This window comes from Eleutherodactylus coqui, chromosome 2 (assembly GCF_035609145.1).
Source record: "Eleutherodactylus coqui strain aEleCoq1 chromosome 2, aEleCoq1.hap1, whole genome shotgun sequence".
NCBI classification, from domain to species: domain Eukaryota; kingdom Metazoa; phylum Chordata; class Amphibia; order Anura; family Eleutherodactylidae; genus Eleutherodactylus; species Eleutherodactylus coqui.
The window spans coordinates 53,639,733-53,667,167 of record NC_089838.1 but is presented as its reverse complement, the minus strand read 5'-3'; the positions used below and the strand labels follow the sequence as shown (position 1 = coordinate 53,667,167).

General features: G+C 47.5%; 1 protein-coding gene across 1 annotated transcript in view; it reads left to right on the top strand.

Moving 5' to 3' along the window:
• Positions 1 to 3,589: 3,589 nt before the first annotated feature.
• Positions 3,590 to 27,435, top strand: part of USP18 (ubiquitin specific peptidase 18) — a 51,642-nt gene continuing 27,796 nt past the window's right edge. Inside the window, exons 1-5 of the mRNA XM_066589788.1 lie at positions 3,590 to 3,710; positions 7,316 to 7,318; positions 16,973 to 17,066; positions 26,134 to 26,279; positions 26,874 to 26,953. Of these exons, the coding sequence (XP_066445885.1) occupies positions 3,590 to 3,710; positions 7,316 to 7,318; positions 16,973 to 17,066; positions 26,134 to 26,279; positions 26,874 to 26,953 (444 nt within the window). The remainder of the gene's footprint in view (positions 3,711 to 7,315; positions 7,319 to 16,972; positions 17,067 to 26,133; positions 26,280 to 26,873; positions 26,954 to 27,435) is intronic.

Below are 27,435 nucleotides of genomic sequence, written 5' to 3'. Positions count from 1 at the left end.
CTGTTTACTTTATTCTGAATGCACATTTGAAAAACTTTTTTTTTTTAACCATTTAGGAGATGTACCAATTTAACATCACTTTTCAGCATTTTGAGGAACACTTTGCTTTCCTACACCAAGCCAAGATTGCAAAGGCTCATAGGTGTCAGAATGATAGATACCCAGACAAGTGACCTTATTTTTAAAACTACACCCCTTAATGTATTCACTGAGGGGTATCATGAGTTTTTGACCCCATAGTTTTTTTTTCAGGAATTAATGCAATTTAGAGGAGAAAAAAGAAAATTTCATATTTTTTCAAATATGTCATTTTAAAGACATTTTTTTTCTCTATAGGGCAATGAGGATTGACACCCAAAAATGGATACCCCTGTATGTCCTGTGTTCAGAAACATACCCATTGTGGCCCTAATCTTATCTCTGGATGCACAAAATGAAAGCAGTAGTCGGTGTCTTTCAGAACAGAAATTTTGCTTGAAAGCCTTTTATGCCCCATAGCACACTTGTAGAGCTCTTGAGCGGCCAAAACCATAGAGAACCCCGACAAATGAGCCTATTTTAAAAACGAGACCCCTTAACGAATTTATCTAGGGGTGTACTGCCCATTTTGACTCATCAGTTTTTGAATGAATTCAAGCAAAGCAGGAGGAAAAAATCATATGTTTTGTCTTTTTGGCAATTCTGTCATTTTAAAAACAGCTTTTTTTTGTACAGCACACATATAAATGAAGACTTGCACCCCAAAATGGATACCCCTGTTTCTTCTATGTTTAGAGACATACCCATTGTGACCCTAATCTTATGCCTGGATGCACACCGGGGTCCAAAATGAAAGGAGTAGTCGGTGGCTTTCAGAACCGAAACTTTGCATGAATTTGATTTCGGCCCCATTGCCCACTTATAGAGCCCTTTTGAAACTAGGGCGCTTAACGAATTCATCTAAGGGTGTACTGTGTATTTTTACCCTACAATTTTTAAATAAATTTAAGCAAAGCAGTAGGAAAAAATTACGATTTTAATTTTTTTTTGCTGCGTTCTGTTTTCTGAGAGTGGATTATGTAATTCCAACCCGCTAATGTGAGCGGAATTGTGTAATCCAATGTGATTGATCTGCGTATTACTGCGGATCAAACGCATGCGGAATCCATAATTCCTATCTGGTCATGAGAGACCAGCATAAGGTAGATCGCTACCTTTTTATCACCGGGAACCGCTCAATGACCGTTGGTTGCCGGGAGCAAGGAGATTGTAAATTTCCTGGGCTTCCTGGCTCCTGCTCCTGCGCATGTGTCTGGCATTTTGCCAGTGGTCGCATGTACAGAATACGGGAAGCTTCACGAAAAAGGATAACGTCGGGGTTCAAATACAGAGGCCTCCGGTAAAGTTTCATCTCCCAATACCAATCGCATTGGTGAGGGGAGATGAAACTTCAACATTTTTTTTTTACTTTTACATGATCATGATCACCATTATCCATTGGATAACGGCAAACGCGTGACCAGAAACCGCTCACCGCGGCCCCCTGTGAAATCTCAAGGCTCTTGGCTAAGTTTTGTAGTCAGGAGCAGGGAGATTTTAAATTACCCTGATAATCCACAGCTTTTGCCAATGCGTCTGCCATTTTAGCAGGTCTGCGGATAAATCTGGGGACCTCAGGTACGTCATTTCATCCTCCCTCATGGATATGATCCGTGAGGGGAGATGAAACATAAGCTTTTTAAACTTTTACAAACTTTTTCATACAGAGGTCTCCGATGACATCTCAAAATTTCCGGGGCGCGCATGTGCAGAAAGGGACATTGCAGGGGCCCCGGGGGTGAGTATTTTCACCTCCCCTCATAGATCCGACCCATGAGGGGAGGTGAAACTTGAACTTTTTAAAAACTTTTTTTGTGATTGCCGCTATCCATTGGATAGCGGTGATCACGGGTCCGAGAACCGGTCTCCGCGGTCCCCAGTAACATCTCCTGGTTTCCGACTACCTTAAGGAGTGGGAAGTCAGGAGACTTTAAATTTCCTGGGTCTCCCAGCCTTCTGCGCATGACGTCATACGTCTGGGGACACCATGGACAAAAGGGTGAGTAATCTCAGCTGCCCTGATGGATCCAATCCATCAGGGCAGCTGAATCTTTAACCCCTTCCCGCTCCAGGACGTACATTTACGTCCTGGAGCGTCGGGGTATGTATGCAGAGAGGTTGACCTCTCTGCATACAGCGCGGGTGTCAGTTGTTGAGTACAAGTGACACCCGCGGGCAATAGCCACGATCGGCCATTCGGCCAATTGCGTCTATTAACCCTTTAAATGCCGCTGTCAATTCTGACAGCGGCATTTAAAGCCCCCGAACAGCCCCCCCGCGGTGTGATCGGGGGAGCCGTACAGGTGTCATGGCTGCTGGGGGCCTTGAGAGACTGCCTATCAAGCCATCCCCGTGGGGTGGCTTGATAGGCTGCCTGTCAGAATGCAGTATGACGTAATGCTATAGCATTACGTCATACTGCAGGAGCGATCAAAGTATCGCATATTGTAGTCCCCCAGGGGGGGACAAGTAAAGTGAAAAAAGAGCAAGAAAGTTTAATTGAAGAAAAAAAGGAATAAAAGTTTAAATCTATATCTATAATTAAAACGTCTAAATAATAAAATAAAACTACATATTTGGTATCACCACGTCCATAAAAGTCCGATCTATCAAAGTAGCACATTATTTACCCCGCACAGTGAACGTTGTCTGAAAAAAAAAAATAAAGAACGCCAGAAATGCACTTTTTCAGTCACCCTGTCTACCAGAAAAACACAATAAAAAGGGATCAAAAAGTTGTACATATTCCGAATTAGTACTAACGGAAACTACAGGACATCCGGCAAAAAATGAGCCATTGCTGAACTACGTCGACGGAAAAAAAAAAGTTATTGCGTGCACAAACATGACCGCAGAAAATAATTGAAAAAAATTAAATGTCTTTGAAAAAAAAAGAGTGGTATAGTAAAAAAAAAACTATACAAGTTTGGTATCGTAGCAATCATACTGACCCATAGAATAAATTTATCATGTCGTTTTTGTTGCAGTTTGTGCGCCGTAGAAACAAGACGCACTGAAAGATGGCGGAATGCAGTTTTTTTTTCATTTTACTCCACTTAGAATTTTTAAAAACATTTTCAGTACATTATATGGCACATTAAATAGCACCATTGAAAAATACAACTCGTTCTGCAATAAACAAGCCCTCATACAGCGACGTCGATGGATAAATAAAGGAGTCATGATTTTTTTAAGGGGGGGAGGAAAAAACGAAAATGGAAAACAAAGGCCACTAAATTCACTTTATTGCGATCAGCGCTATCCCAGAGCTATTTATTGGATAGCGCCGATCGCATTGCCGGGGGGACTAGGACTAGGCAATGGGGCCGTCACTTAGCGGTTAAGTATAATACCTGAATTGCATGAGCTGTGGACCTCTCTTTTCTCTTCTTAATTTCCTCCTTCTTATCACAGTATGTTCTGGCTATGTCCTTGCATCCACAGTGATTTGTGAGTTGGACATTTCCTCTTTTGTGTTGTAGGTTCCTCTTACAATGACTTTTGCGGCAGAATGTATGAGGACGATTATGTAGAGATTCAACAGCTGGAAAGTGAAGACTCTCAGCCAGCTGTTTGTAAAGCTCCGCCCCATCTAAAGAGTTTGTCCTACTCCACAGGAAAGTTTAAAAATGGTATGCTTTACTCCAGAATGTGAAAAGCGCCGGAATATTAGCCACAGGCGCATATATGCAGGCAGCACATGACTGGGTTTAACCGGGAGGCTAGGGTTAATAGTAGTTTAAGGGGTGGGGGGGAGCAGGGAGGAGTAGTGGGGGAGGCTGTTAGAAAGTGCGGGAAAAGCAGGAGGAGGAGCTCTTCAGTCGGCAGCAGAAGAGAAGAAGACGGAGACAGCGAGGAAGAAGAGAGAAGACACCGGAGAGGAAAAGAAGAGTGAAGACGTCTGGAAGTACCGAAGAGGAGCGTCTGGAAGAGCCCAGAAGAGGACTTACCAGTATGGACGCCATTATGGAGAGGATCCGGGCAGCGGTGGAGGAGTGGGGCATAGACTGGCTGGTGAGCATCCTGGATGGTGGGGCCCCAGGCCCGGCGCACGTGGGAGCGGGTCCGGTGCGGCCTGTGGAAGCGGAGGGAGCGGCGCCTGTTGTACCAGCAGCAGCTCCGGTGAGAGGAAGAGGTCGGAGTCCGGCTGCTGCTGGGAGCCGCGGACCGGAAGTAGTAGGGGGAGAGAGGCCGGGGACTGACAATGGCCGCAATGCCTCAGCGGAGGGGAGGCGCGGGGCACCCGTAGCAGCGAAGAGAGAGCCGAGGCCGCGGAGGGCTCGCGCTCCGGTGCGTTTAAGCCCTGATTTAACCCCTTAGCGTCGGCACCGCATTGAGAGTCCCTCATGGGCCCCTCCGGGCCAGCTCCCAGCAGTATCCACGGCAGGTGGGGAGCGCAGGCCCAGGAGGAATCTCACCAGGCGGGTCAGCGCAGCGTCTGGCTCCAGGTCCCGTGCTGCCAGGGGGGCGGGGCCTGGCACCGGACTGACTACAGGGAGAGATGGAGCAGCGTGGGGCCGCTCACCGGGAGAGGTGGAGGTCGGTGAGCAGCCCCACAGTATTCTTTCAGGTTCGCAGGACGTGCGGCCCGTGGGAGCCAGGCCGAGCAGCAGAGGGGAGGCTGTGACTCCGGAGGGGCGACTACAGCCAGTGGAGGACCTCGAATGCCAGCGCTGATCACTGTCAGACAAGGATTCGGATCCGCTGGAGGGAGGATCGGCGGCTGGTGGGACTACAGCCCCTACGCAGCCAGGTGAACAAACACATGGGGACACACTTAATGCAGTTAGCCACGTTGCGACGGTAGGCACACGGGGTGCAGCGAGCGAGTTGGGGTTATTTCTGGGTGGATTATGGGAGCTGTGGCGCAAGCAAGAGATAGGGCCAGGGCCGTCGCCAGTATCTGCCTGGACATTACCGTCCAATGCGTCCATCGGTCGCAATAGCGCTACGGGGGGAGGTACGAAGGGGTCGTCGGTGGGGCAGCAAACAGCACCTGTTACGGTAGGCGTACAGACTGAAAGGGACGGGGACAGGATGCGCCTGGATGACAGAGTGAGGGGGGAGGTATATGTTTGCTTTGAGGGCCCCCCTGGGTGCGCAATTGAAGAAGGAGATTAGAGAAAAGATCTGGTGCGACGAATCTGTCGAGATCTTTTCCCTTCTCCCTTTAGAAAAATTTAATTTGGATAAAGGGAAAAGGACTGAATATAAGAAGGAAGAGGAAGAGAAGCGTCGGTGGCGACTAATTCCACAGACGTTCTCTAACTGGATGCAAGCCTTTGCTATTCTGGCTAGCGTGATAGGTGAAAAGGCGCCGGAGAATTTCTCCGGCCTTTTTTGTTACCTCAACGCGATAGGTGAGGCGTACAGGGTATACGGGGGCCAGACGTGGCTTAGGTACGACGAGCAGTTTCGTCAAAGAAAGGCGATCCGTCCATCTATTTGGTGGGATCAGAAAGACATAGGGCCGGGACTAGCAGCTCGGCCAGTGGTTCCCAGGGAGGAAGTCAGGGGGGACGGTCAGGGAGTCATAGGCTCGGATTGTGTTGGCAGTTTAACGACGGGCAATGCAAGTTCGGAAATAGCTGCAGGTTCAAGCACGTCTGCTCCCTGTGCAACGCTACGTCACACGAAGCAGCAAAGTGCTTTAGGAAAGGAAAAGGTAAGGGTTTCGGTGCAGCTGGAAAAAGGGATGACACCAGTGAAACTGGCAAAGATCATGCCGTTTCTAAATAGGTACCCCGACCGAGATAAGGCGAATTTATTGTTAGAAGGTTTGAGGGATGGTTTTAAAATTCCTGCCCCAGTTCATAGGGTTCCTGTTACTACGAAAAATTTACCAACAGCGCTCCGGTACTCGGCGGTAGTAACAGAAAAATTGCGTAAGTAGGTTCAATTAGGCCGCATGGCGGGGCCTTTTAGCTCCCCTCCGGTGGCGGATTTGGTGGTGTCACCACTGGGAGTGGTTCCTAAAAAGGAGCCAAACAGGTTCATACTCATACATCACTTGTCCTACCCAAAGGGGGCGTCAGTAAATGACGGTATTGATCCGGAAATATGTTCCGTAGTGTATACCTTATTTGACGCCGCAACAAAATGGGTGCATAAGTACGGGCAGAGGGCTAGGTTGGCGAAAGTGGACATTGAGTCAGCGTTCAGGTTACTCCCAGTGGCCCCAGAAAGTATTCGTTTGTTAGGTTGTTTTTCGGAGGGAAGTTACTTCGCGGATAGGTGCCTACCCATGGGCTGCTCTATTTCATGCACTTATTTCGAAGCGTTCAGCTCATTTTTGGAATGGGTAGTTAGGGATTGCGCAGGGATTAGGTCGGTTATCCATTATTTGGATGACTTCCTATGCATAGGCCCGGCAAGTTCGCCACTGTGCGCAACTTTGTTGGGGTCTCTTCAATGGGTTTCCGGTCAGTTCGGGGTGCCTTTGGCACCAGGGAAGACCGAAGGGCCCACAACGTGTTTAAAGTTTCTGGGCATTACCATTGACACAGTTGCAATGGAATGCAGGTTGCCCTAGGACAAAGTTGCGGAGTTAAAGGCGGAGGTAAACAGGGCAAGGGTTGTCACCAAGGTTACGTTGAGGGAGCTGCAGTCGTTGTTGGGCAAGCTCAATTTCGCCTGTCGCATTATGCCGATGGGACGGATTTTCAGTAGGAAGTTAGCATCAGCTACAGTGGGGGTTCGGTTACCCCATCATTTTATACAGCTGGGCAAGGGCCACAAGAGGGATCTGGCAGTATGGGCGGCGTTTTTGGAAAACTATAACGGGAGGTCAGTAATGATGGAGGAAGTGGTGGACAATTTCGATTTGGAATTGTTTACCGACGCCGCAGGAAGTTCCGGTTTTGGAATATATTTCCAAGGCTGGTGGTGCGTGTCCGGGTGGCCGAGCGAATGGTTTTCGTCAGGCTTAGTGAAAAATCTGGTACTGCTTGAGCTGTTCCCCATCATAGTAGCAGTGGAGTTATGGGGAGATCAGTTCAGGGATAAAAGGGTGCGCTTTCACTGCGACAACCTTGGGGTAGTGCAGGCAATAAACAAATTGTCTGCATCGTCCCCTCCTGTGGTGGCATTATTACGCCACCTAGTGTTGCAAGCATTGTCGCTGAACGCTTGGATTGGGGCGGTACAAGTGCCGGGGGTAAGCAACTCAATAGCGGATGCTCTTTCTCGTTTGCAGTGGGAGCGATTCCGACGGTTGGCCCCAGGAGCAGAGGAGGAGGGGGTGTCTTGCCCGACACACATCTGGAGCGTGGTCACCGAGCAGTGAGGCACCTGATAGGTGCCTCCTTGGCTCGGAGCACATGGGCGGCTTACAAAGCAGCCTGGGTGGAATGGGAGGAGTGGTTGAGGCAGTGGGGCAACGTGCGCATAGACGAGGACGCGGTAGGGGCATTGTTGAGGTGGTTGGGAAAAAGCTCGGAGGCTGGTTTGTCGGTGGCAAGAGTTAACAAGTTTATGGGGGGAGTAGCGTTTGGCGCTAAGTTGAGGGGCGTAACAGATATAACAAAAGACTTTGTAGTAAGGCAGGCGCTAAAAGGGTTTAGAAAGGGACGGGGAGGTCCAGATACGCGTCGGCCGGTATCGTTTGAATTATTACAAAGATTGGGGCTCGTGTTGCAGGAGGTATGCGGGGACGGGTTTGAGTATTCGCTTTTTAAGTTTGCCTTTTCGTTAGCCTTTTTCGCAGCGTTGCGTGTGTGGGAATTGGTTTCCCCCAGCAAAAATGTAGGGGGGGTTTGCAAGTAGAGGACACTAGAGTCATAAAGGGGCGGTTAGAGATAGTCATACGTCGTTCTAAGACGGATCAGGTCGGAAGGGGTCATCAGGTGTCACTTGGGCAAATCCCAGGGGAGACCATGTGCCCGGTTAGTTGTTGGGAGAACTACAGTTCTCTAGCAGGGGCCAGGGTAGGGCCCCTGTTGCAGCATCAGGACGGTCGTTTTTTTATCAAGGTTTCAGTTCGAGGCTGTGTTCAAGAGATCGATAAGTGCTCTGGGACTGGATAGCGCTAGTTTCGGGACGCATTCTTTTAGAATAGGCGCAGCGACAGAGGCGGCAGCAAGGGGTCTGGATAGTCAAGCCGTAATGGGAATTGGTCGTTGGAAGTCGGGGAGGTTCAGACGGTATATTAGACCGCATTTTCTGTAAAGGTCAAGTAGGGGGCACATGGTTGGGGGTTATTTACGGTTAGTTTTGTTTCTTTTGTTACAGATCTGCCAGCTGCACTGGTGTGGATAATGGGCCACTGGTATGTGTATTGGGGGGGGGGGGGAGAAAGGGCAAGGATCAGGCCTAACAGTAGACAACTTAGACTGAGTAAGGAAGCGGCGGTAATACGCTGGATAGGAGTGCGGGGCATGGCTTGGTTCCGGGTTTTGCAGGATGTACAGCGCCTAGTCTCTCTAGACAAGAAACCTGACATACCAGTACTGCACGTCGGGGGTAACGATTTGGGGCGTAGACCCTTCAGAGAGCTAGGCAGAGATATACAGTACGATATGCTACGGCTGTTGCAGATGTACCGGGGCTTGATCTTGGTCTGGTCCGAGATGGTCCCTCGTAAAGTTTGGCGGAACGTGCGGTCGGTGCAAGGAATAGATAAAGCGAGGATCAAAGTTAATCGGGAGGTGTCCCGCTTCGTGGTGCGGAATGAAGAAGTTGCCGTGCGGCATATAGATCTCCAAAAAAGGGGTGGGAAATTATTGGAGAGGCGACGGGGTCCACCTCAATGAAATTGGGACTGATCTGTGGCTAGAAGGGATCCAGGAGGTGGTCATGCCCTGCTGGCTGTGGCAGTTTGAGGGGGGGTGGAGTTCTTGGAGCCAGTTTGGATGCGGGGCGGGGGGGAGAGCGGAGGGCCGATGGCTGCCTTTCCCCCCTTCCCGTCCCACTTTTGGTCTAGAGTGTGTGGTCAGTCTGTCGCCTCCCGGCTCTGTCAGGCCGGAGTTTGGGCTGGCCTAGGAACGGCTAGCGGGTCTCTGAGTCGGGAGGAGGGCGACTAGGGGCAACCGGGTGTGTTACCTCCCGAGTCGGCGGTCTGGCGACGGGAGGGTGGTAGCGGGAGGGATCTTCGGTCTCCCAAGTTGGATAGAGGGAGAGCGGCGGGAGGCAGAACAGAAGATCCTTTTCCCTGTTAGTGAGGCGACAGAGGGGGTTGTAGGCTCCGGGGACTTCCCCCCCTTTTTGGTGGGTTTTCTATTTTATACAGTTTTTTACCCATTATTAAATTAAAATTTAATAAACGGCCGCTGTGGCCAAAAGCTATCCAAACAAGAAGTGGTAGCGTATTGATTGGAAGGTAAAAAGGGGAGGCTGGGATAGGTCACAGAGGCACATCCGTAATACCCACGTCAAGAAGCGCCGGAATATTAGCCGCAGGCGCATATATGCAGGCAGCACATGACGGGGTTAATGGGGAGGCTAGGGTTAATAGTAGTTTAAGGGGTGTGGGGGGGGGGAGCAGGGAGGAGTAGTGGGGGAGGCTGTTAGAAAGTGCGGGAAAAGCAGGAGGAGGAGCTCTTCAGTTGGCAGCAGAAGGAAGAAGGAGCAGAAGAGAAGAAGATGGAGACAGCGAGGAAGTCCCACCCACCCACCCACCCACCCGTATGTTAGTAACTAGGGGTTAAAGTCTTAGTTAGTGGGGGGGGGTTTATAGGTGCTATTTTACATTGTCATAGCGGCAGTTGGAGGGGGGGTGGAGTTCTTGGAGCCAGTTCGGATGCGTGGCGGGGGGGGGGGAGCGGAGGGCCGATGGCTGCCTTTCCCCCCTTCCCGACCCACTTTTGGTCTAGAGTGTGTGGTCAGTCTGTCGCCTCCCGGCTCTGTCAGGCCGGAGTCCCTGCAGAGACGTTTGGGCTGGGCTAGGAATGGCTAGCGGGTCTCTGAGTTGGGAGGAGGGCGACTAGGGGCAACCGGGTGTGTTACCTCCCGAGTCGGCGGTCTGGCGACGGGAGGGTGGTAGTGGGAGGGATCTTCGGTCTCCCGAGTCGGATAGAGGGAGAGCGGCGGGAGGCAGTACAGAAGATCCTTTTCCCTGTTAGTGAGGCGACAGAGGGGGTTGTAGGCTCCGGGGACTTCCCCTCCTTTTCAGTGGGTTGTCTATTTTATACTGTTTTTTACCCATTGTTAAATTAAAATTTAATAAACGGCCGCTGTGGCCAAAATTTATCCAACCAAGAATTGGTAGCGTATTGATTGGAAGGTAAAAAGGGGAGGCTGGGATAGGTCACAGAGGCACATGCGTAATACCCGCGTCATGACTCATTGGATTTAATCACTCTGGACAATTACTCTTTACTTACCATGCTTAATATCTGCACTGGATATTGGCAGTTAATCATATGCGTATCAGGGGTTATTAAACCCTTGACTCTCTTGCAGGTACATGTATGCTCTCCAACGTTGAAGGCTTGTATGCAGAGGGATAGGGAGCTGATCCTGCTACATGCAATGCTGGTGCTGATGCACTGATCACGACTGTTAATCCTTTAATTGCCACTGTCAATCCTGACAGCAGTATTTTAATGTTCTAATTCGAGTTCAGGGGTCCCAAACTTTCCTCCCACAATGAGATTGTTAGGTGCCGTTACATTGCCATGGCAGCCCCCATGGTTGCTATATGTTTATGCCTATTAGAACGGGCTTGTGGCCTGTATTAATACAATGCCAGCAGAGATGACATATACTGTAATATTTATGTAGTCCAGTATATGGGATAAGCAATTAAGTGATTGCAAGTTCAAGCCTCCTATGGGGACCAAAAGAAAATGTTAAAATTATTGACTTGGGTGGAGTCTGATCAGCTTTGAGGTTTGACTCGGACTAACGCGAGAGCAGCTGGGATTGGTTGCCACTCCAGAAACACATAAGAATCAAAAATCTGTTAATAGCAGCTTGTTGATAGTTTCTGCATTCAAAACAATTTCAAAAACAAGCCTTAAGCCTCCAGCAGACAGCCATGGCGGATCCCGCTGCGAGGATTCTTGCAGCGGGATGCGAGCCATGTGCCTACAGTGACCACCGCGGCTCAAGTGCTCCGCCGTCTCCTCCCCCTACTATGTGCTGGCTGCCACAGAGCCGGTGTGTCACCAGTGACGTTTCCGTGCAGGCCTCATGGAAAGAGGGGGAAATATCTAAAAATATGTAATGTGGTCTGCAGAAACTGTAGGGCAAGTGTCAGAAAAACTAAAGCTAATAATAAATTGAGTCTTGCAACAGAGGTCAAAAGCAACTAAAAAGGCTTTTAGGGGTATGTCAAAAGCGGAAGAAAAGTCACAGATGCTATTGGATGCTTACAAGATGAAAATGGTGAATTGGTTAAGAATGATGTTGAGAAGGCCAAACTTTAAAATTCCTATTTTGTAGATGGAACATCAACTAATCTTCCCTGCACTATTGGGAAAATAAAAGAATGCAGGCAATCTGTAAGCAGAGAGATGGTGAGGGAACACTTAACTAACTTAAAGGTCCAGTTGAATTACATCCTAGGATACTAAAGGAAGCAGTGGAGGTAATTGCTGAATCACTCGCCATAATCTTTGAAAATTTCTGGAGAACAGGAGAAGTCCCAGAAGATTGGAAAAGGACAAATGTTGTCCTCATCTTCAAAAAAGGGAAGAAGGTGGATCCAGGAAACTACAGGCATGTGAGCCTGACTTCTATACCGGGAAAGATCTTTAAACAAATTATTAAACAGCATGTATGCAAGTACTTGAATGAAAAGGGAGTAATTAACCAGAGCCAGCATGGGTTTGTACCAAAAAGTCGTGCCAGACTAATCTAATTTCCTTCTATGACAGGATAACCGACTGGGTTGATCAGGGAAATGCGGTGGATATAGTTTATCTTGACCTTAAAGGGGTTGTCTCGCGGCAGCAAGTGGGGTTATACACTTCTGTATGGCCATATTAATGCACTTTGTAATGTACATCGTGCATTAAATATGAGCCATACAGAAGTTATTCACTTACCTGCTCCGTTGCTAGCGTCGCCGTCGCCATGGATCTGTCTCATTCTGATGTCTTCTTGCTTTTTTAGACGCGCTTTCACTGTGCGGTCTTCTTCCTGGTGAATGGGGCTGCTCGTGCCGGAGAGCTGGTCCTCGTAGCTCCGCCCTGTCACGTGTGCCGATTCCAGCCAATCAGGAGGCTGGAATCGGCAATGGACCACACAGAGCCCACGGTGCACCATGGGAGAAGACCCGCGGTGCATCGTGGTTGAAGATCCCGGCGGCCATCTTGGTGAAGGAAGAAGAAGGAAGAAGGAAGACGTCGCAGAGCGGGGATTCGGGTAAGTAATAATTTTTATTTTTTTTAACACATCCTTTGGGGTTGTCCTGCGCTGAACGGGGGCCCTATGGAAAAAAAACAAAAAACGTTTCGGCGCGAGACAAGCCCTTTAATAAAGCATTTGACAATGTATCTCATAATATACTTATTGAAAAAATGACCAAATATGGGATTGACAAGGCAACTGTTAGGTGAATTCACAGTTGGCTAAGTGATCGTACTCAAAGAGTGCTCTCCAACAATAAGAACAGGTGTGCGGCACTCAGGAACCAGTATCTTACTCCATATGGTATTATGAAAAAATTCAAACCATTTACTGTGTCTCAATGGTATCAGATATGCGACGTTTCGACCTATGCGGTGTTTGTCAAGCTTGTTTCCTGGCGTACTCAAAGAGTGGTCATAAATGGCTGCACATCCAAGTGGAGGAATGTATCAAGTGGGGTACTCTGTATTGGCCCAGTGTTGTTCAGCATTTTTTAAATGATCTGGAGGAGGGAATTGATGGGAAACTTATCAAATTTGCTGATGACACAAAGCTGGGAGGGATAGCTAACACTAGGGAAGAGAGGGAGAGTATTCAAAAAGATCTAGAAAAGCTTGCACAGTGGGCAGCGACTAACAGAATGGTATTTAACAATGAGAAATGCAAAGTCCTACATCTGGGCAAGAAAAATGAAGAAAGCACTTACAGAATAGGAGGAATTGGGTTAAGCAGCAGCACACGTGAAAAAGACTTGGGTATACGCTTCATCCGGCGGTGCTCTAGGTGCGCCGAGCGGCTGTGGAGAAAGTCAAAGCTGCCAGCAGACTTCCTCCACTTCAAATTCATGCTTAAAATGTATAACCTAGCCCTTCACCATGCCAAACAAGTTTATTTCACCTCCCTTGTCTCCTCACTATCCCACAACCCCAAACAACTCTTTGAGACCTTTCACTCCCTCCTCAGCCCCAAGGAACAGGCCCCTGCGACAGACCTGACTGCTGGAGAACTAGCTGCCTATTTCAAAGAAAAAATCGACCACATTCGAAAAGAAATCTCTGAAAGCTGCATGGTTAGCCCTGATTCCAGCTTCATCAGCACTGCACCCAGCACCTACTCAATATCTACGCTAGAACCAACGACAGAGGAAGAAGTCTCCAGGCTCCTTTCCGCTGCCCGCCCTACCACCTGCGCCAGCGACCCTCTCCCCTCTCACCTCCTCCGCTCCCTTTCCCCAGCTCTCATTACTCACCTTACCACAATCTGCAACCTCTCCCTAACCTCTGGCACTTTTCCCTCCTCATTCAAACACTCCATTATATCCCCTCTGCTTAAAAAACCAACCCTGGACTCGACTAATGCTGCTAACTACCGACCCGTCTCAAACCTCCCCTTTATCTCCAAATTACTGGAACGCCTGGTCTACTCCCGCCTTACTCGCTTTCTCTCTGACAACTCACTCCTCGACCCCCTCCAGTCTGGTTTCCGCTCTCTACACTCGACCGAAACTGCCCTTACAAAAGTAACAAATGACCTGATGACTGCAAAGTCGAGAGGTGATTACTCTCTACTAATCCTCCTTGACCTGTCTGCTGCATTTGACACTGTCAACCATAATCTCCTTCTCACTATGCTCCACTCTATTGGTCTAAAGGATACTGCTCTCTCCTGGTTCTCCTCCTACCTCTCTGACCGCTCTTTCAGTGTTTCCTTTGCTGGTTCTATCTCTGCTCCACTTCCTCTCGCTGTCGGGGTACCCCAGGGCTCGGTCCTTGGTCCCCTTCTTTTCTCTATCTATACTGCCCCAATTGGACAAACCATCCACAGATTCGGCCTCCAATACCATCTCTATGGTGACGACACCCAACTATACACCTCCTCTCATGAGATCTCTGGACCATTCCTCCAAAATATCACCGACTGTCTGTCCGCTGTCTCTAACACTATGTCCTCCCTTTTTCTCAAACTAAACCTCTCTAAAACTGACCTCCTTGTCTTTTCACCTTCTAACCGACCTCCCCTCAACATCTCCATTCCAGTGTCTGGCACCATCATAACCCCCCGACGGCATGCCCGATGCCTTGGGGTCACACTGGACTCCGACCTCTCCTTTGCCCCCCATATCCAATCTCTGGCCCAAACATGCCACATGCACCTCAGAAATATTGCTAAAATACGTCCGTTCCTAACCACGGACACGCTAAAGACGCTCGTGGTTGCACTCATCCACTCCCGGCTTGACTACTGCAACTCGCTACTCATTGGCCTCCCCCGCACTAGACTCGCTCCGCTCCAATCCATACTACATGCAGCAGCTAGACTCATTTTTCTATCCAGTCGTTATTCAGACGCCTCTGCATTATGCCAGTCGCTGCATTGGCTGCCCATCCACTGCAGAACTAAATTTAAACTCCTTTACCTCACTCACAAAGCTCTGCATGGCGCTGCGCCACCATACATCGCCTCCCTACTGTCAGTACACCACCCAGCCCGCTCACTCTGATCGGCTAACACACTCAGACTAAACACCCCTGTAATACGAACCTCTCATGCTCGCCTACAGGACTTCACTAGAGCAGCACCCATCCTCTGGAATGCTCTACCCCAAGGCATCCGGACAATTCCCGATGCACGAAATTTCAGACGTGCCTTAAAAACGCACCTCTTCAGGGAAGCATACCAAATCTCCTGAACTAGTCCCTCGCCCCTCCCTATGGTGCTCCACCCTGTTTGCCTTCTGATAAATGATCTGTACATAAAATTTCCTATTGCCTGTGTTCCCCACCCCCTGCACCTCCTGTACCACCCTCAACCCATTTGTGTCTAACCCAATGTACCTTATATTGTAATTGTTGTATTGTTTTGCATTTATCCATGCCTGAAAGCGCTGCGGAATAAGTTGGCGCTATACAAATAAAGATTATTATTATTATTATTATACTAATAGATCATGGTCTGAACATGAGTCAACAATGTGATGCAGCTGCCAAAAAGGCAAACACAATTCTGGGATGTGTTAAGAGAATCATAGAGTCATGATCATGTGCGGTAATTATCCCCCACTACTCTTCCTTGGTCAGACCTCATCTGGAATACTGTGTCCAGTTCTGGACACCCCACTTTAAAAAAAGACAGAGACAAACTGGAGCAAGTTCAGAGAAGAGTTACCAAGATGGTGAGCGGTCTGCAAATCATGTCCTATATAGAACAGTTAAAGGATCTGGGAATGTTAAGCTTGCAAAAAAGAAGGCTGAGAGGAAACTTAATGGCTGTCTACATATATCTGAAGGGCTGTCACAAAGGGATCAGCTCTATTCTCATTTGCACAAGGAAAGACTAGAAGCAATGGGATGAAACTGAAAGTCAGGAGACAGATTAGATATTAGAAAAAACTTTCTGACAGTGAGGGTGATCAAAGAGTGGAACAGGATACTATGGGAGGTGGTGAGTTCTCCATCAATGGAAGTGTTCAAACAAAGGCTGGACAAATATCTGTCTGGGATGATTTAGTAAATCCTGCACTGAGCAGGGGGTTGGACCCGATGACCCTGGAAGTCCCTTCAAACTCTACCATTCTATGATTGTATGATTCTCTATGAGGCTCGCACAGAAAAAGGACATGCCGCAATTTGTTTACCGTGCAAGTTTTCACGTGGTCAAATCACGGTTGTCTGCATAGGATTGCATCATCTAATGCAATCCTATGGCAGCGGGCACAGGCGGAAATTCTGCGGGAAATCCCGCCGCGCAATTTCCGTCCATGTGCAGGAGGCTACATTCTAAAAAAGAGCTATTAACTAGATGTTGGATTTCATATTATCATGTTGAAGAAAATCTGTCACCATTTTTTTTGCCCCTTATCTAAGGGCAGCATAACGTAGTGACAGTCACACTGATTATAGCAATATGTCTGCTATATGGATTTATGCAGTAGTTTTGAAGAAACTTGCCTTTTATCAGTAGCAGCACATGCATAGAACACTGTTTAAAGTAGTCCTGGGCATTCATGAGCTGCAGCTGGCTACACTCACCCCGCACTCCAGCCACCGCTGCTGTCTACCCATTACTAGTCTGTAGCTCATAAATATCCAGGACTACTACTGTGTCTGGCTGCTACTCATAAAATGCAAGTTTCTTCAAAACCAATGCACAGATCTACACAGCAGACATATCACTGTGATGAGTGTTGGCAGGCACTACCTTATGGGGCTCTCAGTGAAGGCTGCAATACGATGGGGACAGAATCTCCTTAAGGCTTCCTGGACATGGGCGGAAATTCCTTTCCGCGCGTGCCGGTTGGGCGGCAGCCGACACATAACAGAGCGGGGAGAAACCGGGAGGAGGTGAGCCGCAGTGGTCGCTGCAGGGGCATGGCTCGCATCCCGCTGCAAGAATTCTTGCAGCTGCATCCGGCCCAGCCATCTGCAGGAAGCCTAAGGCGGCACTGGCAGATGAACTCCCCATTACTTTTCTCCTTTTCATTACGTGATCTGTGTTGTGGTCACACGGTGGGAATATTAATGCAACGCTTTCCGCTGAAGTCTGCTTTGGAAAGACTTATCCTAACTTATCTGTTATGCATTGATTGCTTTCTGTTACTCACGAGCAGTCGGACTCTGCAATGTCGGTGTGACAAGCTGTCTGAACCCGCTGCTACATGCACTGTACATGTACAAGGAGTTCACTGATATAATGTGCCGGTGAGAGAAATACTTAGTTTTTCTTGTTTTGACATTCTGTATCTTCAGAGCTAAGATCTCCCAGCATTCATTGCTGGTTCAGTGCTGCACAGAGCCTGCTCTGGTGAACTCTATTCTGGGACTATGCTGTTACTCTCCCCGGCGGTGGACTCCTGTTACTCAAGCCACTGTTAGTCTCTCTGGCGGTGGACTTCCCTTAGCCAAGGCGCTGTAACAGTCCCCGATGGCAGCGTTCCGTAGCCCCGCCGTGACTATTCGCGGCGGACTTCCACAGCAGCGCTCGGACTCCACTTACCAGGGCCGCTCTCACAGTCCCCCGCCTCAGTGTCCCCGGTGCCTGTAGTGTGACAGCTGCGCTGGAGCTGCATGAAGACGTCTTTGGGGGACAAGATAGACACGGTGACCCTTGGGGGACAGGATAATGGCACACTAACCCTTGGGGGACAGGATAATGGCACACTGACCCTTGGGGGATAGGATAATGGCACGCTGACCTTTGGGCAACCGGATAATGACACGCTGAGCCTTGGGGGACAGGATAATGACAAGTTGACCCTTGGAGGACCCGATTGTGGGGGGTCAAACTCAGACCGTTGAGCTGATGCTGTCTGCTTCCAAATTGGTCTTTAGAGGTGAGTACTCAGACGACACAAATGGACAGCCACATGCAAGATGGGATTGCCATGAGTGAAGTGAAAGTTTATTCAAAGTTACAGATGATATAGGAAAGGTTTGCTGACGTATTGATTTGATTACTGCGCATGCCCAAGGCTACATAACATCTGCAGATTTTAATTGACAATGCATATCTTTCAAATACGTCTCCTACATGAACCATACATCAATGTCCGGTGACAACTGTATCAAAACAAAATGTTCTTGGACGCTTCTTACTAGAAGGGAGTGAGCTTTCTCAAGGAAAGGAGACATGAGAGAAAGAAAGCTGATAAGACATATGTGAACATATTCAAGGTCATTATAATTGGGATCTAACATCTTTCTAGGTAAAAGGTGAAATTTAATACAGATACATGTATTAAAGCAAAACAAGCAAAGAGATACAAAATGGAGGCGCTGTAGTCTATTATTAAAGCGTCGGCCCTTACACGTATAAGCTTAAACCTTTAGCAGAAGAAGACGCAAATTATAAACACATAAGTATTCTGTGAAATATACTTATCAATTTAAAGGCATAAACCTGAATTAACCCCTCACATTCCCCCATTTTGGACATGGAGTCAAGACAAGTATGACTCCTAGTCCATAAACACGTGATTCATATCGGCGAAGAAAAAGCTTTTTCAGTACATTTAGAAATACATGTAATTATATATAACCTTAATTGCTCTATAAATGCATAATAAAATCATCACAACTTGTAATATACTTTGTAGAATCCCCATAAACCAACCTCCTAAACCAGAAAAACAATTGGCAGGGTTCAAAGAACTAAACGTGTTACCCCACCAGCTATTTCTGGTTTCTGAGTTTTCATTTGTCCATGCAAACAGTTCTTTTGACGGAACAGGAACAGCCAAGAAAGGAAAACCAGTGGCACTAGGTGTGTGTACAAGTCCACCAGTACTTGGTGGTGTCTAACAAGGTGGTTCTGAGCATTGTCCCTTTGCACCCTCTCACAAGGGCGAAGCATGGAGTGAGGAGTCCAAAAGTCCATCAATAAACAAAATGTCCTTCATTTTCCTTCTCATGGGGGGGGGGGGCAAAGGTAAGGCATGAAAAGTCCATTAGTCCCAAAACAAACAACAATTCCTTCAACCTTTACCAAAGTAGGTGCGATCAGCAGGACTCGATAGGGCCCCTCGAGTCCGGGCTCTAGGGTTTCCGGACACGCCTCTTTACGACCACCCAGTTTCCAGGTAGTAGGGAATGAGGTCCCTCTAGGTTGTCTGGGCCTGGAATGGGAGAAAAAGACTAGATTCTGGGTTACCATTAGTTGGTCACACAGGTGCTTTACACATCCGGCTACTATGTCATAGCCCTGCTGTAGGACCTGTGGATGATACAGCCCCAATCTTGGCATAGAGCCAAACAACACTTCTTTTAACTTAAGCGTACCATTTAGTCTTTTAACTTTGTCTAAACTCTGCAGGTGTGAAGTGTGTACCTTTGTTTGAGTCAATCACTTCCAGTGCCCCATATCTGCAGGTTACCTCATTCATCAGCTCCTGTGCGATTACCTGCTTATTTACTTTGGTAACAAGGTAGGTCTCCAACCTGAAAAGACATCAACAACAACAAGCACATATTCATACTTCCCAACAAGTGGGAGCTGAGTGTAGTCAATTTGCAATCCCTGAAATGGGTAGAGTAGTCTAGGCAAGTGTTGTGAGGCAAATTTACTTCTGCCCTGTTGCTTACGGCAAAGATCATGCAAAATTGGACAAGTGATGATGCAGCAGCTACAGAAAACCCAGTAGCCACCCGTCCTTGTTCAAGCGTCGACATCATTGCTGCTTTGAACGGGGTGCTGGATGAGGCAAGCATCGCCACCATACTGAAGGAGGTGCTAGAAGGCCTGGAGTACCTGCATAAGAACGGCCAGATCCTCAGGGATGTTAAGGCTGGGAACATCCTCCTGGGTGAAGACGGCTCCATGCAGATTGCAGATTTCGGCGTCAGCGCGTTTCTAGCCACAGGAGGCAACATTATCAGGAATAAAGTTAGAAAGACCCTTGTGGGCACGCCATGCCGGACGGCACTGGAGGCGACGGAGCAGGCCAGAGGACACGACCTCAAGGCGGACTTCTGGACCCCCAGTAGGTGTGTCTTTCCGTGCATTCGCTGGGCCATCATGGGGCACAGGGACCGTGGTGGGCAAGTACTGTTGACTGTTCGCCATTCACCGTCCCATTTCTGCTGCTCCCATATTTAGTCCATTTGTCTTTTTCTTCATTGCTGGCTTGTAACTGTAAAGTCTTTAGCATATGAAAGTCCAAAATTTGTATCAAAGTCCAAAGTTTAGTCAAAGTCCAAAGTTATTGTTAAATTCTTCTTTTCTTCTTTTCTTCCACGGCTTAAGGGCCGCTGCCTTTGCTGTGTGGTCTGTGATGGCGTTGCCTCTTGTTTCTCTGCTGTAGGAATTGGTGTGAGCTTTCCACTTTGTCACCACTGCACCATTCTTAATTGGCTGTCCTGCTGAGGTAACAAACTGTCTGGCCTTCCATGTTAGGCCGTAGTCATGAGCTATGCCAAATGCATACCGGGAGTCAGTGTAAATGTTTGCCGTCTTACCTTCTACCACTCCACACGCCTCAGTGAGGGCCTGTAACTCCGCTTCCTGTCCTGGGACATGCGAAGGCATTTTGCTTTTAGGACATCTTGTTGCGTGACCACTGCATATCCAGCGTGGAGTCGTCAATCACCCTGGTACCATCTACAAAAACAACTCAGAATATGCATTATTAAAGGGGTTGTCCCGCGCCGAAACGTTTTTTTTTTTTTTTCAACCCTCCCCCCGTTCGGCGCGAGACAACCCCGATGCAGGGGTTAAAAAAGAACACCGCACAGCGCTTACCTGAATCCCCGCGCTCCGGTGACTTCTTACTTACCTGCTGAAGATGGCCGCCGGGATCTTCTCCCTCGGTGGACCGCAGGGCTTCTGTGCGGTCCATTGCCAATTCCAGCCTCCTGATTGGCTGGAATCGGCACGTGACGGGGCGGAGCTACACGGAGCCCCATTGAGAAAAGAAGAAGACCCGGACTGCGCAAGCACGTCTAATTTGGCGATTAGACGCTGAAAATTAGACGGCTCCATGGAAACAAGGACGCTAGCAACGGAGCAGGTAAGTGAATAACTTTTTATAACTTCTGTATGGCTCATAATTAATGCACAATGTATATTACAAAGTGCATTAATATGGCCATACACAAGTGTATAGACCCACTTGCTTTCGCGGGACAACCCCTTTAACAAGGGCTTTCAGTTAACATAAAAAAAAAAGAGACAGTGTCTGCAATTGCATCTTCCTGGACATGTGCCAGGGGGTACTGACGGACCAAGGGGGCTAAGAGCTTGTTCCTCTGCGTACGTAAGAGTGAGGACGGGTAGAGGTGTCGCTTGGTCTCCTGCCATCCGACATAAGGTCGGGTGACTTTCAGACCCGGGGTGTATACGAGCCTCACCGGACAGGTGAAGTTTGATACAACATCCCAAGGGTCCCATCACGTCAATTCTCAATATGCTTTCAGGACCTTCCAGCATAAGGAAGCACATGAGGCATCGTGACCCTTTAAACATTACCTCAAGCGGTTCAGTTTCTGCCAGCTGAATTGGCACTTCTAAAACCCCTTGCACCGATTACCGCTAGACAATCAGGCTGGTATTCTATTTCAAATAGATCATAACCTTGTTGTAAGAAGGAAATTAAAAATTTTTAAAAATTTAAAAATAGCTGACCTGCAATACCTAGATCACCTATATCTTCTCTCCCCCCCTTTTGAACTAGGGTACTTAATTGGAAGGGTAACCGAGTTCAAGGTAGTAGCAACAGTGGGAAGAATGACAAGAGCACATTGTAGCTGGATTTGACGGGCCAGAAATAAGTGCTTGGGTTGCACTTGCGTGTATATGCTTCGGGTGTCATGGGGGGGGGGGGGGTGAGGACCACTAGGGGGAGTTGGTTCAATACCAACTCCGAAGATTTGTTAACCATTGCCTGTACTGCTGCCACCGCACAAACACATGAGGGAGCTCCTCGAGCCACTGGATACAGCTTCATGGAGTAGCATCCAGGTGGCTGTGGTTGTCCCCTGTGCTTTTGTGTCAATACTGTCACCTGGCCAGAAAATTCAGTACAGAAAAGAATAAATGATCAGTGGTGAGAGAGGAAAGAATGATTAAAAGGCAATTATAGAGTAGTTGTATAAGAGCGAAAACAAAGTGGACCCATGGGCGGCAGTATGAAAACAAGGCCCAGAAAGGTGCGGAGTTTGGCAGCAGGTGTAAGTACAGGAATGGCCGTCCGTACGTTTCTTCTATAGAGCATTCTCAGAAACAGTATAATTGTGACTTGTTGGCAGGCTTCCAAATTATCAGCACACAGTGCCTACATCACACATTAACTCTCATCCGTTCATGCAGTCAAGTCTCATTCAAATATTAGTAAGAGTTCACAGAGGACGTAACGCGTATGATGCAACTGTCCTCATCTTGCAAACAAATGCATTCAATCACTCCCACCCCTCCCTGGAATCAGTCAAACTTTAAAGGGGTTGTCCCGCGAAACAAAGTTGGGGTATACACTTCTGTATGGCCATATTAATGCACTTTGTAATGTACATTGTGCATTAATTATGAGCCATACAGAAGTTATTCACTTACCTGTTCCGTTGCTGGCGTCCCCGTCTCCATGGTGCCGTCTAATTTTCAGCGTCTAATCGCCCGATTAGACGCGCTTGCGCAGTCCGGTCTTCTCCGTGTTGAATGGGGCTGCTCGTGCTGGAGAGCTGCTCCTCGTAGCTCCGCCCCGTCACGTGTGCCGATTCCAGCCAATCAGGAGGCTGGAATCGGCAATGGACCGCACAGAAGACTTGCGGTCCACCGAGGGTGAAGATCCCGGCGGCCATCTTCGCAAGGTAAGTAAGAAGTCACCGGAGCGCGGGGATTCAGGTAAGCACTATCCGGGTTTTTTTTAAACCCCTGCATCGGGTTTGTCTCGCGCCGAACGGGGGGGCTATTGAAAAAAAAAAAAACCTGTTTCGGCTCGGGACAACCCCTTTAACTGTTTGTAATACTAGAGAAGTATACCAGATTCCACAACACTAATATTTCCCATAAAAGGAACACACATTTAGCAATTATGCACACGTCCGACCAGTTACAGAACTGACATTTACACAAAGAACAGTAAAACTAATATTCACTGGATTCATTACGGGTTTTATTCTATTCAAGCAAGCAGGGTTACTCATCCAGTGTTCTCCGCTCTAATCTTTGGCCTTGAGAAGCACGCATTCCTTCTCTGTAAATCTCACTATACCCCCCTTTCGGAGACAAGGGGGGGGGGCGACTTGCAGCTGCGGCTTTTCACAAGAAGCACACATTAACCCTCTATCTCTCTTGTATTCTTCATTTTCAAAACCATACAATTCACACAATACATTCAACGTCTGTCTTTCTTCTATGACTTTGAATTTTTCATCTCTCTCTGGAACAGAACAATAACTACGATTTTTGGAAAACAGCCAGAATATCCAGGCTCCAAACCACACCAATCATTAGCAGCAACAAGAGAAAACTAATATTTCTCTGCACAGACTATCAAACCCAGACGGCAGAGGAATAGTTAAACCCATAAAAGAAAGGACAAAACGTATAGATTACATAACATGAAGACATACAGACAATATTGGTTATTTGACACATAATTATCCACAGATTCTGCATGAACTTGCTTTATGTCCCAAAGGAACACAAACTATAAAAGAATTCCCTTTTTCTGATAATTACCGTATCTACACGTGCCTTACTCCATCTATCTAACATACGTTACCCAACTTTGGCTTATCTCTGAATATTTTTCAGACTTGTGGGTCTCAGATTCCCAAAATTCTAACTTGCTTTTCTCAACAACTTGCTAGATCCTCTCCTCACGGCTAACTTGCTTTGTCTGTCCTTTGTTATTTCTCTAGCTGTTTCCATATAGGCATACTCCTTGCCTTAAACATTTCTACTATTTCACATGAATTTTTGAGACAGGATTTGTAGCCCCAGTGTCTATAAGGAAGGGCACTTCCTCACCTCATATGGAAGCAGGCTCAAAGGTATGAGTGCCTCTATCCTCTGTTTCTACGGTAGGGATACTGGGGCGGGATCGCCGGGGCTTATGAAAGCAATCCCTGGCCAGGTGGCCTACTTTGCCGCAATTATAACACTTGCGTGTTCCTCTATGGAGTCTGTCCCGGAGCTGAACCTTCCCCTCCTGGTTGCTATAGTATTTAACCGCCACTGCGGGGCGCTCCTCATCCATAGCAAACCCTACTGCCCTTTTATACAAGTCTCTGGGCTTGGCTTGTCGCCAGTCAGGGGTGCATGCTTTTATTTTATCTGCCAATGATGGTCCAATGCCTTGCATGAATGCTTCACACATCATTGGGTAGTACACTTCATCTGCACAGAGGGTGAGACCCATGTCTCTAGCCTTCGTTTCTAGCCTGCCAAAATAGCATTCAACGGTTTCATTCTTTTCCCGTTTACACATAGTTAAAGCTGTTTGTTTTTGTAAAGGGTTTTGTTGTCCGCACCTGGGACAATCCCAATAAGGTTTTTCTCTTTGGGGCTCTTGTAGCGGACTTGCAGCGGTACAACTCTGATAGTCAGGAAGAATTTCAGAGCTGTTTGCGGTTGGTAAGATCGGGTGCATTCTGGCTGGATCAGGCACCGGGGATGCATACACAAGTATGCCCTCATTCCTCGGTTCACAATCCCACCATTCTACGTTTACCTTTCTACTATATTTGATTATGGCCTCTAGTCCTTTATCTAGACCAGCGTCGTTGATAGCTTTCATGTGTTTTGTTCCGTACTGCCGCCAGAACTCATAGTTAAAAGTTCCTGCTCTTTTAAGCCCTATCAGCTTGTAAACTTTACGGGCTTGCCTATAAATATCCTCCCCCTCTCTCTCCCTAATTATCTCAATAGGGGTCAAGAAAGTCTTAGACTGTCCGGACCCCATACTAATAATTGGACTTGCCATTTTTGATTTACCACAATCACGGAGTAGTGAGGATGTACAAAACGTCCTCTGGGTAAATCTGGCGGTCGCAATGACCTTTTAGTCCCTTCTGCCAGGTACGCGGCTGGCAGGACACGAATGTTTACTATGGACTTGATTTCCGTTGTTTCTACCTCAGTCCTTCGGGTAGATCAGGACAGTCCCTTCTGCCAGGTACACGGCTGGCAGGACACGTATGTTCACTTATTAGTAGACCTTTTTATGGAGAGAGAGGAGACCACGGCTCGTCTCTATACGCGGCTTTTGTAATCTTATAACAAATGACAGCTAGAAAAATGAGTGCGGCAGTCAAAGTACAACAAAAAGCTATCAGTTCAATGCTTGCAGCAGACAGCATGGCAATATACACATGTGGGTTCTTCCGTCTAGCACGGTTACCAAGAACACCGTAAATAACAGGCAGAAGTATCCTATAAACATGCAGCAACAAACCGTTCTGTCGACACGTGACTTTTGAAGACAGGGGAGCTCAGATCTAGGGCGGTAAGTCAAAGGCTTACCTTACACCGGTGTTTTGTAGATCTGGGGTTCCGTGGCCTCTGGTCCAGGTGGTCGGCAGGCAGGGTTGTCAGATATCGGCTGCAGGTAAGGAGTTAAATTCTGGCCCTCGTTGGTGCGCCAAGTAATGTGGGGGGTCAAACTCAGACCGTTGAGCTGATGCTGTGTGCTTCCAAATTGGTCTTTAGAGGTGAGTACTCAGACGACACAAATGGACAGCCACATGCAAGATGGGATTGCCATGAGTGAAGTGAAAGTTTATTCAAAGTTACAGATGATATAGGAAAGGTTTGCTGATGTATTGATTTGATTACTGCGCATGCCCAAGGCTACATAACATCTGCAGATTTTAATTGACAATACATATCTTTCAAAAACGTCTCCTACATGAACCATACATCAATGTCCAGTGACAACTGTATCAAAACAAAATGTTCTTGGACGCTTCTTACTAGAAGGGAGTGAGCTTTCTCAAGGAAAGGAGACATGAGAGAAAGAAAGCTGATAAGACATATGTGAACATATTCAAGGTCATTATAATTGGGATCTAACATCTTTCTAGGTAAAAGGTGAAATTTAATACAGATACATGTATTAAAGCAAAACAAGCAAAGAGATACAAAATGGAGTCGCTGTAGTCTATTATTAAAGCGTCGACCCTTACACGTATAAGCTTAAACCTTTAGCAGAAGAAGACGCAAATTATAAACACATAAGTATTCTGTGAAATACACTTATCAATTTAAAGGCATAAACCTGAATTAACCCCTCACACGATAATGGCAGGCTGACACTAATAACATTGTTTCCTGCAGAATCGGGGAAGCTGATGACAATGTACCCACAGAGAAGAGGCTGCCTTATGAGCTTCTTGTCCTGTTTGAAGAAATGCAAGACAGTAAAGAAGATGCTGTACCCCCATACCGTATTCTCCGTTGCCTCCACGTGCTGGTGGGGACCTGTGAGTTGTTGGGAGAACACAGAAAGGGTGTAGAGTATCATACACAGGAGAGGAGATGCATCTAAAGAGGGTGTACAGTATGATAGAGGGGGTTAAAGTATGATAGCGGCATATACAGTATGATAGAGGAATGTGCAGTCTAATACAGGTATACACAGTATGAAAGAGGGGATATGCTATGATAGATTGTAGTAGATGGGTACACTGCACAATATAGAGGTACACAGTGTTGTAGAGGGGTATACAGTATCCTGAAAGGATATACAGTCAGATAGGTTGCAATATCTTAGAGGAGTTACAGTATGATAGAGAGGTACACAGGATAATGGGGGTGCACAGTGTGATCGAGGGGTGCACTGTATGATAGAGGTATATGCATTATGATACAAGGTTGCACAATATGATATTGGGTGACAGGATATTGGGGATAATCAGAATGATAGAGGCAGCATGACATTATAGAGGGGTGCACAGGTATTGGGGGTGCATAGTATGATGGAGTGATACCCAGTATTATATAGGGGTGCACAGTATAATAGAGGGGTACAACTCACAGTGGGTTGCAGGTAACATTAATCTTGTGTTATTTCACAGTATTCTCTCAGATGGATGTGGGTGATGTTTTCTCCTCCTTCTGGAATCATCTCCTCCAGAACATGCCGGACCCTCAACTGGTGAATACTTGAGTCCCGGGGTGCAGACTGTAGTATCGGGGTCTTTGTATTTTAGCATGCCAATTCGAATGCAGAATGACCAACTCAGACCCCCTTCTGTATCCAACCACTCCCCAATACTGCCAGACTCCCCATCTCATTGAACTTAGACCCCAAATCTAATATATGCTATTCTGATACCCCAAATCAAGCGTATTTAATGAGTGATCCACAAACTGCTCCCATATGAAACCAGCTACCAGAGATTCCGTGTCATCCACATTTGAACCCCAAATTATCAGACATCCCAAACCTGGCATACCCCAGATACTACAGACTGACCCCCAAATCTTCAGGTACATCCCCTTAACCTGTTGATTAGTCTGCAAGATTATCAGGTTATTACCGTCACCCCAAAAAGAGCTAGGTACCCCATCTCATCCCAACAGCACCACACATTACCCCAAACTCCCAGCTCCTTCGTCACACCCTGACGGAACCCC